The following is a 17,925-nucleotide window of genomic DNA, read 5'->3' as shown; positions in this document are numbered from 1 at the left end:
AACAGAATGACTCTCGTCAAATAAGTAGTTAAATACAAACTATGTGTGCGTGCTGTGACTAAGCTTGATGATCGTAAAGTATAACACATGTTTTGTGTCTGTTTAAAGGCTGAGATGAGCTCCTGGATCCGTTCCATCATCAGCGCCATTCCAGCAGGATCAGCAGACTCGCCCGTTGGTCCACGGGCCCTCAGCCGGGCCATGACGATGCCTCCCATCTCCCCCAGCTCAGGTGATGCCGGAGGTGTTACCATGCGCAACAAGGATGGGAAAGACAAGGATCGCGAGAAGAGGTTCAGCTTCTTTGGCAAGAAAAAATAGAACACTTGTGTTATCGCTGAAAACCACATATGTCTAAATTTCAACAAACTGAAGCAGTCAGAAAGCAAAGTACAGACAGGTAACACAAACACACTGCTCTCAATGCAGACCCCGAGGAATTTGTCGACAGCTACTGTATGCGGCTTACCGAGAACTTTTTATTTGCTTTCTCTCTTATTCTCTCCCTCGCCCATTTTTACCTGTCATTTACCTTTTCGTTCACCCAATTCATATTTTACATTTAGCTGCACCCAACAATGAAAGCCCTCATCCAAATTCAGGCAATTTCCGCCAACCAGCTGAGCTTATTGATCTAAGTCAGTAACGGCTGTTCGTGGCATCAGTAAGGATTCAGGACCAGTTCAGTTTCAATCCACCAAAACGTCCCTCCTTCAGAATGAATATTTTCTCTTCAGTGAGTCTTGACTGGGTCATGGTGGAAACTTTTTTATCAATGGCCAATGTTCTGCAAGGAATACAAAGGCCTAAGTAAGTACGAGTCTTGACTAGCGAAGCCGTTTTCATGCCGTGTCACTAATAAAACAATGGATGGTGGCTTTCCACTGGGGTGCACTCTGGTTTTATTTCCCTACTTTAAAGCGCTCTCTGTTTGGGGGCATCACATCAGTCTCTTTTCCTGTTCTTGGTATTGATGTCATTAACCTGATCGATTATTTTTGCTATTATTATTATTATTATTATTATTATTATTTATCTTTTGCTATTGCTGGTTTGAGAAAACAAGCTAATTCATTTGCCATTAGGTAATCTTGATTTATGTTGTGGAGAGAAACACATTTGGTTAAATTAGTGGAGAATGTTGGGCTTGCCCTTGTATGTAATGTTTTGTTTTTTAGGAATGACAGTTGATGAGGTGTTTTGAGAAAAAATAAAGCTCATTAAATTTTAGAAGTGTGCAGTAAGTGATCACAAGTTTCATTGGAAAAATAATATATATATATATATTTAATAAGTGATTTTTTTATTTTGTCTCTAATTTTGCCTGTATTTGATCATTTCTTTTGAGTGGTCTTTTCTGCTTGATTTTCAACTTTTATTTTTTCTGTACAAAGCAGAGAAGATTAGTTTTCTAGTGTGTGTGTGTGTGTGTGTGTGTGTGTGCGTGTGTGTGTGTGTGTGCGTGCGTGCGTGTGAGTTGTGGTGCTGTGGACTTTGCACGTTTATGTTATGAATGCTGCTTTTTGGTAAGCAAACGCAGACAAAACCAGACACAAACACAAAATAATATTACTGGAATAATTTCATAAAATTAGCTTTTCTTTGCTTCTGGTTTTTATTGTAAGCTGACATTACCAATGAAGTTCCACAAGACGGTTTAATTATTTTTGTTTTAGTCTTCTAATACCTATATCTGTTCTCTCTATCTACTGGTGTAATGGCATGGGGGCTGTTTGTAGATACCAAGCTGAAGCACATTCTCTGTGGCCGACTGCAGGGATGCAAGCAGGTCAGCAGGTCAGCTGGTCAGGTCTGGTTAGGTGAAGTGATATTGGCTCGGCAGTGAAGAATGCGCTTTATGTGCTACATGACAGACGAGTGTATTGAGCCTTACTTGAACCCACTACAGATACACTGAACCCCTTTTTACAAACCCACCCTCCATTCGAACAGTCTTAAAGGAAGCTTTCGTCGTACGAAGACAGGAATGTTTAAAAAACTAAAAGTAAAGTGCCCTGTGGCAATGATCTAATGTATGCCAGTGGATTATGTATGCAGGTACAACATGAAGTGCAGTAACCATGGAAAGCTCTGTTTACTAACTGGCAGAGAGGGAAGAGCCCTAAATGATCTCTCAGTCCAGCTTTGTGCTCTTGCGTATGTGGCATGACTTCATGTAGGTTTATACTTGTATGTGTGTCATCATTGCCATCTCTTCTGTGTTGATGTACTCTGGAAACATGAGATCACTTCATATTCAGGGTTGGAGAGCAACTAATTCTGTGTAATTGGCATTTACAGTAATCTAAAACAAGTTTAATAGCAATCCAATATAGTTAATGTACAAATATGATAGGTGTTTATTACTTTCCTCAAATATGGTACATGTTTGAAATTCATAAAGGCATTTACAGTATTTTGTGAGACTGTAGGCAGTAGTGGAATTTTATATAAATTGGTTGTTAACTGTTATTATAGTTGGTCACTTAAATCCAAGTTTTAATTTACCTTTCTAACTGCCAAAATGCCACAGGAAGTTACAGGACAACAATTCTGAATTTTAAGAGTTTTATGAATTAGTTCAAGTGGGTTGCAAGTAATCAATTATTTAGTCATTTGTTCCACCTTGAAAGTAACTCTTTAAAGCTGGTAATTGCCTGGATGTGCATACCATGCCTTGGAGGGAATGTCACACCAAACCGTAGTGACAACACAAACAGCTGGAAATAAACTGTTTGCAGTTTAAACAGGTTGGCCTTATCTCGCAGTCCCAAATGAATGTGGAACCAGTGATCTATTGCTCAAAGACCCCCGAAGCCAGAGATGAGAAATATCTGAACATCCACTTTGAGACTACTGAAAAGTGGGAAAGCACCTGGTCCAAACTTTCTCAAACTGACTGCCTTGTCTCTGTCGGTGGGGTTTTATATCTCTGGTGGGCGACCCTGCACCCAGTTTAAGTATAGCTTGAAACAAAGCTACGGTCTGGGAACCAGGTCAATAAGGTCGCTGCATACATAAGTGAGCCAATGCAGTTAGCGTACATTGTGCACAATTTCGAATGGAGGAGTCATTCTTCCCCAGTGGCTCGGCTGTTTATAGTGATCATTGCTACCTTTTCTCTGCTCTGGACATCAGTTCAGTTGATGTTAGGGTCTGATGTTTAAAGGTCACACAGTGTATTTTCTTATCGGCTCATTTGAATGTGAATGATTCAAATTAGTTTGGCCAAATTGGTCACGAGAAGCAAAAATATTTCGCATACTTGAGACTTTCTCTTTCACACACGCTCACACATTAATACTGTACAATTAAAGCAGAATGACCCTGGCAATCCAGTTTTGTGGATATGTCCTCAGCTGGCTGTGATTCGATGTTGCATATGGCATCCTTTTTAAAATAGCATTGTGCTACTGGTGAGCTTTATTAATGTCAAAGAGACACGTTTTTGGTAATGAGAGTACTTAATGAAGAAAAACAACAACTTTTACTTGTTAAGTATTAGACATAGGTGAAAACAAACTGGTGACAAATTGAGCTTCCTTTTTTTTGTTTTTTAAGGCAGGATACTTGCTGTCTAGTGGGAGCTTGTATTTTTTCATCAGTGGTCTGTCTTGCAGCATTTGATCAGCCTGTCCTTCCTATATTTCTCATTATTTTTGACAAATGTCTGTTCCTTCCTCTGTAATTCAGAGTTGTTAATACCACTACTATTATTAATTGCTATTATAATCATTATTGCTACTGTTGTTACTATTACTACTACTGTTACTAATGCAACTTATTGCAAAAACTATAACTGCTGTCCATTTTCAGGTACGTGTCTGTAATACCAGACCCTTCCACACGATGTCAGTGTGCTGTGGAGCATTTTCATTACGACTAGAAAATAATGTTTGTTGACTTGTGTATCTACATCTAATATTAGGAATAATAAAACATGGTTTAATCAAAATCATGATATTGTTTGTTTTTATTTTTATTTTTATAAAAAGGTTATCAACTGCTCCAGCTTTTATTCTATTCGGTGCACGAGAAAGAGAGTCATGTTTTCAGAGTACACTTTATTGTTCTAAGTAGCATTTTACAGAAAACCTTGTCCCTGGTGCCTGTAGTGGGACTAAAAGGATTTGTAAGTGGAATGTCATACTGGAATTATGCAAGGACACTCAATGTCTGAGAAATCCTGATATTTACATAATTGACCATTATGCAACTTAATAGGGTCTTTCATTAGCCTCTTGTCACCTTATTGGGAACCTCTTCCAAACCCTTTTTGTTAGGCAGGGTTATTTTTTTCACACTTTGGAAAGCTCATTCCAGAAGACATACAAATATTTTCACAGGATATATCCCATGACGAATAAACTGAATCTTTTGTGTAAAACTAGTGAGTTCCTTGGAGTCGAGACCAAATGGGCAACACTAAGATGATAAAGTAGTCGAACATAACAAAAACAGGTTTTAACTTCCAGTTATATTCATGTATTATTCTATTAAAACAATAAAAAGTAACACCAATGACACCATGTATCATCACAACAATGTACTGTTCTGTACATGATATATTTTTAGATTTGTAATGAGAGGAAGAATTCATTCCTTTCCTCTATAAAGCATTTCTAATTAAAAAAAACAGCAGTTTGATGTACACACTTTAGGTAGATAACAAGTTAAAGGACACTTTTAGTGAGAATCCTTTAGTTTGTCACCCATCCGAACATCTGTTGCAAGTACATTCATACAACTATTAATGTCAACTATAGTTGAGAGCAGAATGGGATCTTAATTTGAAAATATAAAGTGTTATCATTCTGCTCAGTGTTCACATATCACATGAATATTGTGTGGGTGTAAAGGATGTTGCTGCAATGCAGTCATTATGAATGATATTACTGATGCAACTGCAGTAAATGAGGTCAAGGATGATAAAATAATGACCAGCATACAGTAAGTTTATGATGAACCGGTGGATGAAAGAGCAGAGCAAACCTTCTCTGAGAGCTGTTAGGAGAAACCTGAGTCTTGGTTTCATCACATTGGTTATCTCTGTACTGGAGCTTGAAAATAGGAGAGCATGAGGATGCTGATCACAGAAAAAAAGATATCATCTCAAAGTTTATATTGAAAAAAGGTTGTATGGGGGACGGAGGAAACACATCTTGGAGCAGTTAAAAATGAGAAGAGTCAACAAATTAAAAGTATTTAGGTGTGAATAACACCAAATTATAAACGTGAGGCCACAACTGGTAATTTTTCAGATAAACCATAACTAGGAGTTTGGTGACATCAAAGTAGCATTTACCAATAATTTGGTAACAGTTCAGGTGTTAATCAAAACATAAATAAATAGTTCTATTGTACTTTTATCAAGAATATGTTATGCTCCATGTACATGAGCTGCTGACGATAAAAAAAAGTATGGAAATAATTCAGAACCATGTTGTAATCGCTTTGTATAATAAAGGATGCTGCAAGGCCACAACGCCTCAGTAAGGGGCGCTATGTGTCACGTCACCGCGTCGTCTGCCTACAAGTCCTGACGGAGGGCACACACAGCCTCCGCCACTTTTCCCGTCTACCAAAGCAAGATGGCAGCTGTTGTTGAGAATGTTGTCAAACTGTAAGTGTTGGACTTTTTTTTTTACACACCTTACGTCCAACCGGCGGACTCACACCGCGGTCACATCCCAACAAATGTATGTCCATACAGCCTATGACCGTGTCACGAGCTAGCTCACCGCCGTTTCCGCTGACTTAGTCCGGTTAGCCAGCGTCGGACAGTCGTGCGTGTGTGTGCACATTCTGGAATGGAAGTGTAAGTTAGCAGTCACGCAGATGACGTTTCTGAAACACGAATCACGAGCCAATATAATAGAACACGCGTCAATCTGATCATACATGTATTTATGGGGATAATGTGGCTGCTTGTGTCTTGCTGGCCCAACAGCTAGCGTGGTGCTAACGTCAGTGAAGTGTCGTAGCTAGGTGGCTCTCGCGCTAACGAGCTGTGGCCGACGTTGTGAGCTCTCGCAGGGTGCTCTCGGGGTGTCTTCAGGGTGCTCTCAGGGTGCTGTAGCGGCGGGCCAACGAGTCCAGGATGAATGAAAGACTTGCCTTGGGGACCAGCGAGCTATCACACTTCTAATAAAGTTACTCTGGAGGTTATTACCGTTTACAGGGACCCGTACCCAGCTATAGTAAACTGTGCTGGCATTTCCGTTAACTTTGTGTCTGTTGATTTTAAACGTTTTACGGTAAGTACAAGCGTTTGGCAAAGTCCTAAGTTACCATGGTGACGCTTACCTGACCCCCTTGCTCGATGTGTGGAGATGAGTTTCTTCTGAACTTTACTTTTTTAACTTCTCCAATGGTTATTTATATGGCCGTGTGCCAACTCATCAATTACATTATGTATTATAAATTAAAACGGTATAAGCTCAAAATACATAACTAGGAAACACTTGCAGCAAAACATATATTCCCGTTGTTGAAATGAAAAATATTCACACAGCAAGTTTTTAAAAATGATTTACATGAGTTGTATTAGTTAGAGAAACTCCATGTAGAAAGCGTCCCCTTTCTGTTTTAGTCATGACGAAATAGCGGATAGGCAACACAGACCGATTTACAACAATATACGAAATTATTACATCTTTACGATAGACTAAATACAATAATGAGATCTGTCATAAAAGTTTTACATAAGCCCGTTTCTCTCACTTTGAAGAGATGCAGCCCTTAGCTTCCCGACAAGGGAATAAGCTCACAGCGCTGATCTAGTATATTTATGTTAAACCACAATAGTGACTGACCCCCCTGCTCTTTGTTGTTGATGTGCCAACAAAAGAGCACCTGTTGTTGTACTCGATACCGAGTTAGTCTGAAGTACAAAAGGCATTGTCTTATCAGAAACCGTTTATTGCCAGGAATGTTTACACAAACGAGGAATTTTGCTAGGCGGCAGGTTCACACATTAGAAGAGACAAACAACAATCAACAGTCAACAACAACAACAGTGCAATGATATTTAAATCAAGTATAAGATGAAGTGCTCAGACAAACGGATAACGTTAATGTAAGTGTATGTTAAGTGGCATGAGTGTTTAAATATGAAGTGTGCAGGGGAGTGACGGGTAAGAAGAAAGAAAAATAGTCCGAACATTTTTCCGAAAAATAGTCCTGTGGGGGACCCGGGCTCTATTGATGAGCCCGACTGCGAGTGAGCCGTCTTCCTCAGGTGGCAGCACAACAGAGAAAGAGAACAGGCTAAACTGACAGGGAGGTTTAAAATAAGACTGCACTGGTTTTGAAATACCCACACCTGCTAATTATCTTGTGTTTTTTAAAATATAAATGGAGCGAATAACAGCATTTGCTGGCTCTGGTTTGTGGTGTCAGGTTGGGAGAGCAGTACTACAGAGACGCCATGGAGCAATGCCATAACTACAATGCCAGGCTCTGTGCTGAGAGGAGTGTCCGAATGCCGTTCCTCGACTCTCAGACCGGTGTGGCTCAGAGCAACTGCTACATTTGGATGGAAAAGAGACACAGGGGACCAGGTGAGAGACGCAACACGTTGTGTGCTTCAAACGCACCGTCGCCCCCCTACAGGATTTACATTTTGCTTTACTCAGTTAGATTTGTTGAGCGCTTTATCAAGACCAGTGTCTCTGGTGAAGGACCATTCTCAGGCTAAAACTTGTTTTTCAGAAATTTACTGAAGGGATGAATGGGGAGCTTTAATCAAGCCAGCAGCTAAATGTGCCTTCTTGACTTTAAATGAGAATAACGGCAATCACGCTAACAAGCTTTGTCGGTTTAAAAATAAAATGGAAGAAAAAAAAGCTGACAAGTTCTGCATTAATATAGGTTCAGTGTTATGTAGACTTGTTTGCTCTGATCCCTCAGGCATGGCACCAGGGCAGCTCTACACCTACCCATCCAGGAGGTGGAGGAAGAAACGGCGATCTCATCCTCAAGAGGACCCTCGACTCATCTTCCCTCCTGTCAAGTCAGGTATCACATCATCGAGCTCAGCTCAGATCATTCTCTATTTAATCTGTCAACCTTCAAGAAAAGCTGTCAAAGGCTACGCTTTCCTGACATTTAGGAAAAACTGAAATAGAAACACTGTGCTGTCTGTTTGTGTTTTGTTCATAGAGATAGATGTCGGACTGAAGAAGGATGCTCTGTTATCAGCGGATGGCAGCAGCCTGGAGGCCCTGCTGAAAGGGGACTCCATGGAAAAGCGGACGACCACAGAGCTCCGAGGGTTTGAAGAGGATTCAAACCCGAGTGACTACACCGGAGGCCTGAACCCTGCTGCGCGGATTAGAAAGGTTCTTGTTTTCAGCATAAGATTTATATGAAGTCAAGAAAAAATATTTAACTTTTTTTCTTTCTCAATGCCTCAACATAGAGAATTATTGAGCCAGATGACTTCCTGGACGACCTGGATGATGAAGACTATGAGGAAGACACGCCTAAAAGAAGAGGCAAAGGAAAGGGGAAGGTAACTACACAATTTCTCAAAAGTTCATCCCAGCTCTTTGCGTTTGTCCCGGGCCTGTCTGTCGACTCTAATCATGCCTGTGTCCTCAGGGTCGAGGAGTGGGCAGTACCAGGAAGAAGCTGGATACAGCGGCACTGGAGGACCGAGACAAGCCGTACGCCTGTGACAGTGAGTCCTGATGGGGGAGAGTAGAGCATGTTAACTCGGGTCAGAGCAGAGAGTCACTGCAGCTGTTAATAGCTGTAATGTTTGTAATTTAATCAAGCAAGACTTTGACCAAGTCCTCGTTTATTTTATCGCCTTTTGTTTTCATTCTCTCCCCTTTCTGTTCATGTGAGAACATCCATCTTCTTTCTGCTCTTTGTTAGCCAAATCTGATACTTATAAAGCTAGTCCAGGCTCAGCTACACTTTTTTTTTTTTGTCATCATACATCATACATTTCTTGAACTTGCATTGCAAATCTTTCCACGGGCAGGGGGGGATGTTTCTTTTACTTCTTTGGTGTTGTCGGGCTATGTAGATGTACTGCTTGATGTTTTTCTTTCTCCTCTTTTTTTCCAAAAGCATTTCACTTTCAGCTGCAGACTGACTGAGCCTCTGTCAGTCTATGAGCATATTTCTCTGAGTCTCTGTCTGTGCGCTCTCTACTCCTTCTCTTCTCTCTTTCAGACACTATCAAACAAAAGCATATTTCAAAACCTTCTGAAAGAGGTATATTTCTCTTTTTTACCCTTGCCTGCCTTGTCTTCACTGCCTGTTTTTATTTTCTGTCCACGTCACCAAGTAGACTTTCTCTGTCGTAAAAAAAACGTTTCACACAATTTATTTCAATGTGATTATCTAGATTTAGAAAAGATGAAGACCATGTTATTATACACAACAATTAAACAGTAGTCTACAATCGGTCGAAGATATGAGCCGTCTCAGTTTACAGAAGATTAGCTGCAGTCCATGAAACTACTGTTTTCCCCTCAATCTGGCTGGTTGTCCCACAGATTTAGATAAACTAGAAGCTGGATCCTGTTCTTTTGCTCTCTGTGTTTTGTCTCACTTCTTGGTGTCTGCAATTTGACAGCATTAGGATTTCCTTGCGTTCCCCCTTTATTCCCCTTCACCTCTGCACCGTGTTTAGTCTTATCCCATGTTCCCTGGAGTGAACATTGCTTTTTTTTTGAGTCTGTTGAATGCCTCTTTTGTTTTTGAGGTGTGTTTTTCAAACGGGTTGCATGTGACTAGCTGTGTCTTTAGCGATTTTACTAAGATGCTCTGAAGATAAAGACTAATCACTCTTATAGATGACGGTTAAAGAAATGGGACATTAGCCTTTTAAGGGAAATGAAAATGAGAGTATGGAAGTGAAAGAAGAAGTAGTAGTTTGTCTTTGCCATTATCTTATGACAAATCTCACACCGATGACGATGGCTACACACAATGGCAACTTTGTCCTTCATAAAGTCAGAAAAGTCTCCGTATGCAATCCCACTGGCATTTCTTACCCCACTGATGGATCAAATATAAATACATTCAGGTCAAACATTAGTATTCAGAGCAATGTGACACTATTGATATTTAATGTCAACTGACAGAGGTTCTAAACACTCAAATGTAATTTTGAAAGAGATGTATGCATGAAGTGAAATTTGACTAAGCAATTAAACTTTTTAGTTCATTTCAATTTAACTTGTCAGTAGTCAAACACTGCAGACAAAGTTAACACCATTGTGGTAAAGGTCAGCAGATGTGTGGTGCTGACGGTAGCAGAGATGTTTTCTTAATGTTGCGCCTCAGAGGATGCGATGACGCATGTTATTGCCTCAGAGCATGTTTTTCATATTCACAAACTGCCTTGTCATTCTTCATCTTTTGCTCTAATTTCATTGCTAATGCATCATGTCACGGTGGTGATGCAGATAAGAAGCAAAAATCTGAATATCACAGAAATAGAAATAGTTTTGGTCTTTAAGTGATTTTCACTGATCATCATTACATCAAAGCCAATGAAGTATATTAAATTACGACCATATGTTTTAAAAGAGTACTCGATTTATTTATTGCGTTTTCTATATCATTTTGGGGATCACAATGGACAGAAAAGGATCAGAAGTAGCAAAATTGTCTATCCACACATTCTTCTTCCTTGTTTCAATGCGACATTACCCATAATGCAAATCTGCTGACAGTTCAGTCAGAGTGTCTTATGTTAATAGCAGCTAATTTAGACTGTAATCTCAAATAGAGATGAGGGGTGGGCTACAGACATCTGGTCAGCTCCAACCATCACTAACTCTGACATCACTTGAGGCAATTTATCAGACTTCACTTATCTAGTGTTGCTCCGATACAAGTAATGGACATGCCTCTGATGCAGCTTTAAATTCTGGGTCTGCTAATGGCGAGTGTGTGAGTGCATGTATCTATGATGTCACGTAATCTAATAATTTATAATATTAATTATACTACGTGTCACTCGCTACCCGATATTTGCATCCTGCCCTATCGGTACTGCGCATGAGCAGCTCTCAACAGAGGTGCGAAAGTTGGAGATGGCTCACTCTTTAGTTTCTGTCGGATTCACTAAATTCTCACTAAATGCAACACTCTGGACAATGAAATTAAATACAATGTCCTTTTTTCCCTCCTGATGTGGACTTTACTCATGTATTCTTTGTTTTCATACACGTTGTGTTTTCTGGTTTTGGTGGCAGTCTGTGGGAAGCGCTACAAGAACCGTCCCGGTCTGAGCTACCACTACGCCCACTCCCACCTGGCTGAGGAGGAGGGCGAGGAGAAGGAAGAGGTGGAGATCAACGAGCCTGCAGTGCCGCTGCCCAATGAGCCTAAAAGTGAGTGTAAAGTCATTCACTGCTGAGTTCTATGTAGAGCTGCACTTTTTATAGAATGAACACTGATGTTCCTTGGGTGTTGTCATCTTGTTTCTCAGCTCCCAAGAAAGGCCCAGATGGTCTCGCATTGCCTAATAAATATTGTGATTTCTGCCTGGGAGACTCCAAAACCAACCACAAGACTGGCCAGTCAGAGGAGCTGGTGTCCTGCTCCGACTGCGGACGCTCGGGTACGTTGGAGACAACCGGCTGCTGCAATAGGGTAGCAACAGGAAATTATTATGAAGACTATAATGAACGTTATTTTACACACAGGCCACCCCTCCTGCCTGCAGTTCACTCCTGTCATGATGGCTGCTGTGAAGACGTACCGCTGGCAGTGCATAGAGTGCAAGTGCTGCAACATATGCGGCACCTCAGAGAATGACGTACGTTTACTTGCATTCAGATACTTTATGTATTGTAGAAAGCTGAAGTCTGACGTATAATGTGTTCTTGTTGTCCTGTTTCTTCCAGGATCAGCTTCTGTTTTGTGATGACTGTGATAGAGGCTATCACATGTATTGTCTCAACCCACCCATGGCTGAACCTCCAGAGGGTAAGATCACTACCCGTGTAAAACAACTAAGTCAAACCTGTGTTAAGTGTATAAAAAGTTGTTTGAAGGCTCATTAGAGAAATAATTCCTGCACCAGAAGTATTGCACAGTAAACCAAGCTTCTACAACACTGCTATGAAAGCCTGCTATGAGGCTCAACACTGAAATGTGTCCACCTGTGTTGCTTAACACAGAAGCTGCTGAATGTTTGTATTGGTTCTACATCCCCAGTAGCTTCTGCACATGTATTGGGTTCTCGTAGGAAGGGCTAGGTATCAACTGAAAACATGTTGATGCTGGTGGCGTTATGATACCCACGTTTTGATAACAATGCCAAGCCACTACTTCTTTTGTTACCATAACTTGATAAATAAAAACAGGTTTTTCTATAAAAACTTATATTTTGATTTTGCAAATGATGGAAAAATGTTTGATGCTTAAACACAAACTAATATAAAATGGTATAAATGTCAAGCGTTTATATGTAAATCAGGTACGACTAAATAAATAAACAAGCCTTCTTTAGGCTCGTGGACATGCAGCTTTAAGCGTCTCTGACATTAATCAATTATTCTTTTATTTTGTCACTCAGGGAGCTGGAGCTGTCATTTATGTCTGGACCTTTTGAAAGACAAGGCGTCCATATACCAGAACGCCCCACCATCGTGATGGCTGCCTCCCCTGTGCACACACTCATCACTCAACCGTCCTGCAGCAGCACGGTTTACCCTTCAATATCAACACATAAGCACCCCTGATGAGCTGAGCTCGGAGGGAGTGTGTTCAGAACAGACAATAACTTGTGAAACGGGATGCTTCCCTTCCCAAACTGCCCTCACTTAGCTTCAGATATGACTGTTAAACAGTACCAAGCTCAGATACAGCCCCATTGATTTGTACTTTCATCTCTTTTCTACATAGCCAATTTGAGCCGTACTGAATTTCACTGCATAAATAGCCGAAATCTGAACTCTCATTCAGGTTTTTTACACATACACAGGCTCAAAGTTTGCTCAAACCTTCTCTATCCTGCAGTGTACTGATTTTATGACTAGAGCAGAAATAGAGCTTGTCTGAATCATGTAGCATGCCCATGCTTGCTAATCGTAAAAATAGATTTTTATAATATTTATATATTTCTATGGTATATAATAGTGTTAAGTATGTACAATTTGGAATCAAATGGTCTTTTTTTTATTAGTGCCCATTTCATCATTAAGGAAATATCCACAGCCACATGTTCTTTAATGGCACTTCTGATTTGGGGATTCTTTTGATGGAGTCAAAGGGATCTGTTGAGACTGTAAAGGATTTAGCATGTTATCCACTGCTGCTGGTCACACAGAAACTTCAAACAAATCAGGAACTATGAATAGAAACCCTTACGTGCTCGTCAAAGTGTCTCCAAAGGCCGAGGGACTCGAGGAATGGCAGGTTAGACTTCAGCCTGGGTGTTGACGCCTGTGTGCTTGTGGCTGCTTAAGCAACACAGAGCTCGAGAGGATGCATGACATCACAATGTGCACGTTTTATTCAGGCTTTGGGGCCTTTTTGACTAAAATGTTGGCTTTTTACACTGGTCTTCTTATATTGGACTGAAAAACTGTCTTCAAACTGCGCACCTGGCCCACGTTAGACATGATCATGGTTATTCCAGTCAAATCAAAAGACAGATCCTACTTGCATTATCAGCCAGTTAAAAGGGACAAAAAGCCTCTGTCGCTGTGTTTTAGCAGTTTGCTCATCAGCACCATATCCAATATGTGTTGATTGTTGTGACACCATTAGATTATTTGAATGTGATTGAGGACTACACATCTTAAAAATGGTTACTTAATGACAATATAAAATAAAAGCAATATAATGGCTCCTGTAGGAGGCTGGGACGACGGGGATTCATGGCAGAGTCTGTTTAAGCTCTGTTGGCAGATAATGTGGATTCTGCACATTTTCTTTCTCAGAAAATGCTATTACAGCTAGGGAACTGTGGCAACACATATGGATGACTCCATATTGTAAAAAGAGATTATAAGTGTATATGTATAGTCCTATGAAGAACTGTTCTTTTTGTCACTGCTTTCATAGTTTTATTATCAGTTTTCTTCTGTGGCGACGCTAAAAGAGAAGGTCTGGTTACGTTACCTCAAACAGTATTAAAGGGTTGACACATGCTGTTGATGGATGGGACAAAGGCAGAGGGATACGTGTAATGACAGCCGCAGCGTCTGCTTCAATAACTGCATATTCTACAGGTAAATAAATAAGTGCATGCTACGTATTCGTCTCAGCGTTAGGCCGGCAGGGGATTGGGAAGGGGCGTAATATCAATTAACCGAGCTATCATGTCGTTTCAATAGCCCACTAACAATTACTACACAAGTATAACTTGGTTTATTTTCTCATCACGCTTGAACTTGATTACTAGAATATTTTACTGGTTGTTTTTGTACTCACGGATGATGTTTGCGTACTTGATGTGTGGGACATTTGGAATACAGTGGAATCTGCCCTCTAGTTAATCCTGTGATCCAGTAGTCGACTGTGCTGCTCTCTTCCAAAGCTCAAAACCGGAAGCAAAGCCCATAATGTGATTAAGAGCCACATTCTGGAGCTGCACCTTTAACACCGGATGGTTCTGTAATGATGGACCCAGTATCTACCGTCATGGCCATGAACAAGAAGGAAGTCCAACTGTTGTCATAGTATATATTCGCTCTTTTTTTTTTTATATATATAAAAAAAAGACACACACACACATACGACAAGTCTCGAGCTTTGGGAAAGAATTGTTCATCAGGACAAATAATGTTTAAACCAAGGTCACAGGTTTACATAGGTCAATTATCTTTGGATTGTGATGGAATGTTTTATTGTGCAAAATGTGTCTTCAGGAAATAAAATACTAGGCGCTATAACCTGCCGATTGTTCTTTTTCCTCAATGAGCATTTGAGAAAGTAATGACGCATTGGGATAATGAAAATATTGACAAATCTCATAAGCACATTGAGATGTTGCCATTTTTGTTAACGATCACTGCTTCAACGCTATACAGTTTGATGTTGTTAATTAGTGGCCAAAAAGGACTGAGTTCCCCTAGACTTCATTCTCAGGCTTCTGTTCAGCACCTAGTGCATTAAGAAATAACTAAATATTCAGTTATGGGTCTTATTTCTTATGTTAATGTGATATTTCTCTCTTTCTTTTTATTAAATGTAAGAAAAATAAAACTATGTAGAAAAACCATGCTAAATGTGATTATTTTGACTGATTTGTATTGGTCGGGAATGATAATCCTTCCACAATTCGTATTTTCATATAAAACATAAAAAATGATTATGGTGTGATTTTTGTGGGGATCTGTACCAACATGTGTTGGCCAGGACATCTCCGCTGCTTCACTATTCAATTTAAAATGTTATTTTGACACCTTTTGCCTTCAACAAATAACACATGTGATTTTAAAATTGCAACAGTCCATATTCATATTTGGATTCATTATGCAGCCCTAGTATGAATACTTTCTGAATGCACTGTATATGAACTAGCTCACATTATGGAAAACAATTCAATATCTTACCATAATTATGGAGAAAACCCATTTATAACTATCACCTTGTGGCTATGGTCATGAGGTTAAGGACTACATTTATCAAGAATTAAAAGGCTCTCAGCAGGATTTAGAAAAACTAGTCCATGTGTTCATCTTTAGTCGGCTTGACTACTGTAACATGTCTTTACAGGTCTCTCTAATAAGATAAGCTGACAGCTGCTAATTCAGAAAGGTTAACATAGTATTACCGTAGTATTGTTGGTTTGTAAAGCACTGAATGGTATATGGCCAAAATTGTTCAATAGCATACTTCACGCTGGCAACTTCATTGTGAAATATTCAGTTATGAAATTTGAATGTCACATATTACAGTATTACTAACAATTTAATGACATACTATTTAAAAAAAAATTTATTGCTTACTATACTAGGACCTTTTTCATGAAGTTTATATGCAAAGCATTTATTAGCATGCAAAGTCATTGTATAGTACAAATGTTAACTCAGTTAAGGACAGTATAGTCCAAATGTGTACTATACAATACTTTTAGTATGACTTCATGGCAAACTATATCACTATTACATTCTTATGACATTGAATGGATTGAAAGTGAAAGAATATAGACCGCGGATGATTAAATTGTAATGCTTGCATTTCAGGCCTGTGGGCTGCACTTTGAGAAACTATGCCTTGCATTAGTCACTCATTCATTCCGTCTATGTATGTGGGCCGAGGGATTATCCCAAACTATGTTTACCTGTGCTATCTTACATTAACTATATACATTGATTGCAAGTTAGAGAGTTGCTGATGTAACTGGTTAGGACTCACAAGTGGCTATGAGGTCAGATGGCTGTCAAAATAAACAACATCCTTTTTCTAACCATTCAGCTTCAGGCCGCTCCATACATTCATTATCACTGCAACCTACAGAAAATAACAGGTGAAAGAGATAAATTGTTATTGCACGTTATTTATTGGTCTCAAGATACAACAGTCTTCTATGATCCAATACGACCTCTAAGCAACACAGCATTTCAACTCTAAAACAGCCACTACCTCCTAACTTCACAGCAGAATAAAGAGAACATTCTTTGAGTACTGGAGTTCAACTGTTTGCTTTGGTGCTGTTGTGTCTCTCAATAGCAATGCCATGGGTATTGAGATTATTATTATTACATCTGAATACATGAGTTTACAGAAAAGACTACTGACAGCTGTGTGAAAGCACAAATTAGCAGCACAAGCTGCTGTAAATCATCTCCTGGAAAAACACAATAGTTAAAGATGGTTGTGGAAGTATAACAAGGATGAAGATGGTGAGGACATCAGAGTGCCATTCTCTCACAAATGCAACACAATGCTAAATTAAGAGCGAGGAACATCATTTCAGCCTTCAACTCCTCATATTTGAGAAGCTGCAAATTACAGTTTTTGCATGAACAAAGATTTAAACAATTTACCGATGAACAGATTAGTTGTTGATTTATTTTCTACTGATCAACTAAACAATTACACAACTAATAGTTTCAGCATTTTTTTTTTCCTAGACAAGCTGTAGGCATTGTAACAAGTTACCTACAAGTGTCAAAGTGTAGCTTTTATGTTTGAGATATAGGCATTTATTGGATAATTATCACATTTCTTTTGGCTCCAACATTTTAACAGAACATCCGTTGCACTAAAACCCCATTAAGAATCATCTAGTACAAAACCTCTTGGCATGACATTTAAACCGCTATGATAAAATATGTTTAAATGCAACTATACTTTTTAAACCGTAGCTGAAAGGTGACAATTTAGAAGGAAAAGAGATGAATACTTAGTATCATTTAAACTAAGTGACATTTCTTCTATTCTAGCCAACATTTCTTAAATTATTTAGTTCTTTTAAATGCAATTTAAACCTGTAAACAGGAGCTTCATTTTCTGTGTCTTCCCTTGAATGAATTAAGGTTGCCAATGAATCAATACTGAAATAAAAGATCTTAGTGCTGAAAAGATTTTAAGATAACTGCAATTGAATTCATAACAAGTGCTAGTCTAATATAACAATCTTAAAATTCTCAAAATATGCATTCATCCTGTTACAATAATTCACAAGTAGGCTTACATTATGTATTTTCTTTTAAAAATATCAAAAACATCACAAAACTAGTCTCTGTTGGACATTCATTATTGTAAAACTATGTCAATTATTCAACATTTACAAACAGTAAAAAGTGTCGTCAAGTAGACAATTATGATAATAATAATAATAATAATAATAATAATAATAATAATAATAATACAACAGCCATTTGGAAAAATGTCCCAGTTCCCTTTGGTGGAACATTTTGTCGTGAATTCATCAAATTATCTGAATGTGTCCACATTGTTGGGCTTTCCTAATTATCTTATAAAAAGGATACTGGT

At 39.1% G+C, this 17,925-nt stretch overlaps 2 protein-coding genes across 6 annotated transcripts in view; both read left to right on the top strand.

Annotated features, from left to right (window-relative positions):
* The window catches only part of sptbn2 (spectrin, beta, non-erythrocytic 2), a gene marked incomplete at its 5' end in the record, with an annotated part of 34,767 nt that extends 33,540 nt beyond the window's left edge, over positions 1-1,227 (top strand). For all 5 annotated transcript variants that reach the window (XM_079214001.1, XM_079214000.1, XM_079213999.1 and 2 more), the window contains one exon: positions 109-1,227. In XM_079214001.1, coding sequence (XP_079070127.1) covers positions 109-321 — 213 coding nt within the window. In that variant the 3' untranslated portion in view covers positions 322-1,227. The remainder of the gene's footprint in view (positions 1-108) is intronic.
* A 4,333-nt stretch (positions 1,228-5,560) lies between these two features.
* On the top strand, positions 5,561-13,048 carry LOC306732994 (zinc finger protein ubi-d4-like). The gene is made up of 12 exons (XM_079214175.1): positions 5,561-5,623; positions 7,402-7,562; positions 7,912-8,019; positions 8,164-8,342; positions 8,423-8,515; positions 8,605-8,683; positions 9,187-9,228; positions 11,223-11,366; positions 11,459-11,590; positions 11,676-11,788; positions 11,877-11,958; positions 12,551-13,048. The coding sequence occupies exons 1-12, from the start codon at positions 5,592-5,594 to the stop codon at positions 12,625-12,627; spliced, it is 1,242 nt and encodes a 413-aa protein (XP_079070301.1). The 5' UTR covers positions 5,561-5,591; the 3' UTR covers positions 12,628-13,048.
* The last annotated feature ends 4,877 nt before the right edge of the window (positions 13,049-17,925 follow it).

This window comes from Taurulus bubalis (genome assembly GCF_910589615.1).
Source record: "Taurulus bubalis genome assembly, chromosome: 2".
In the NCBI taxonomy this organism is placed as follows: Eukaryota; Metazoa; Chordata; class Actinopteri; order Perciformes; family Cottidae; genus Taurulus; species Taurulus bubalis.
Note: the sequence above shows the minus strand (reverse complement) of the source record. Positions and strands in the feature narration are given on the sequence as shown.

Coding starts and splice junctions, on each gene's coding strand:
- LOC306732994 (XM_079214175.1), top strand. CDS start 5,592: ATGGCAGCTGTTGTTGAGAATGTTGTCAAACT. Junction 8,343..8,422: donor CTGCTGCGCGGATTAGAAAG/GTTCTTGTTTTC, acceptor GCCTCAACATAG/AGAATTATTGAGCCAGATGA. Junction 9,229..11,222: donor TTCAAAACCTTCTGAAAGAG/GTATATTTCTCT, acceptor TTTTGGTGGCAG/TCTGTGGGAAGCGCTACAAG.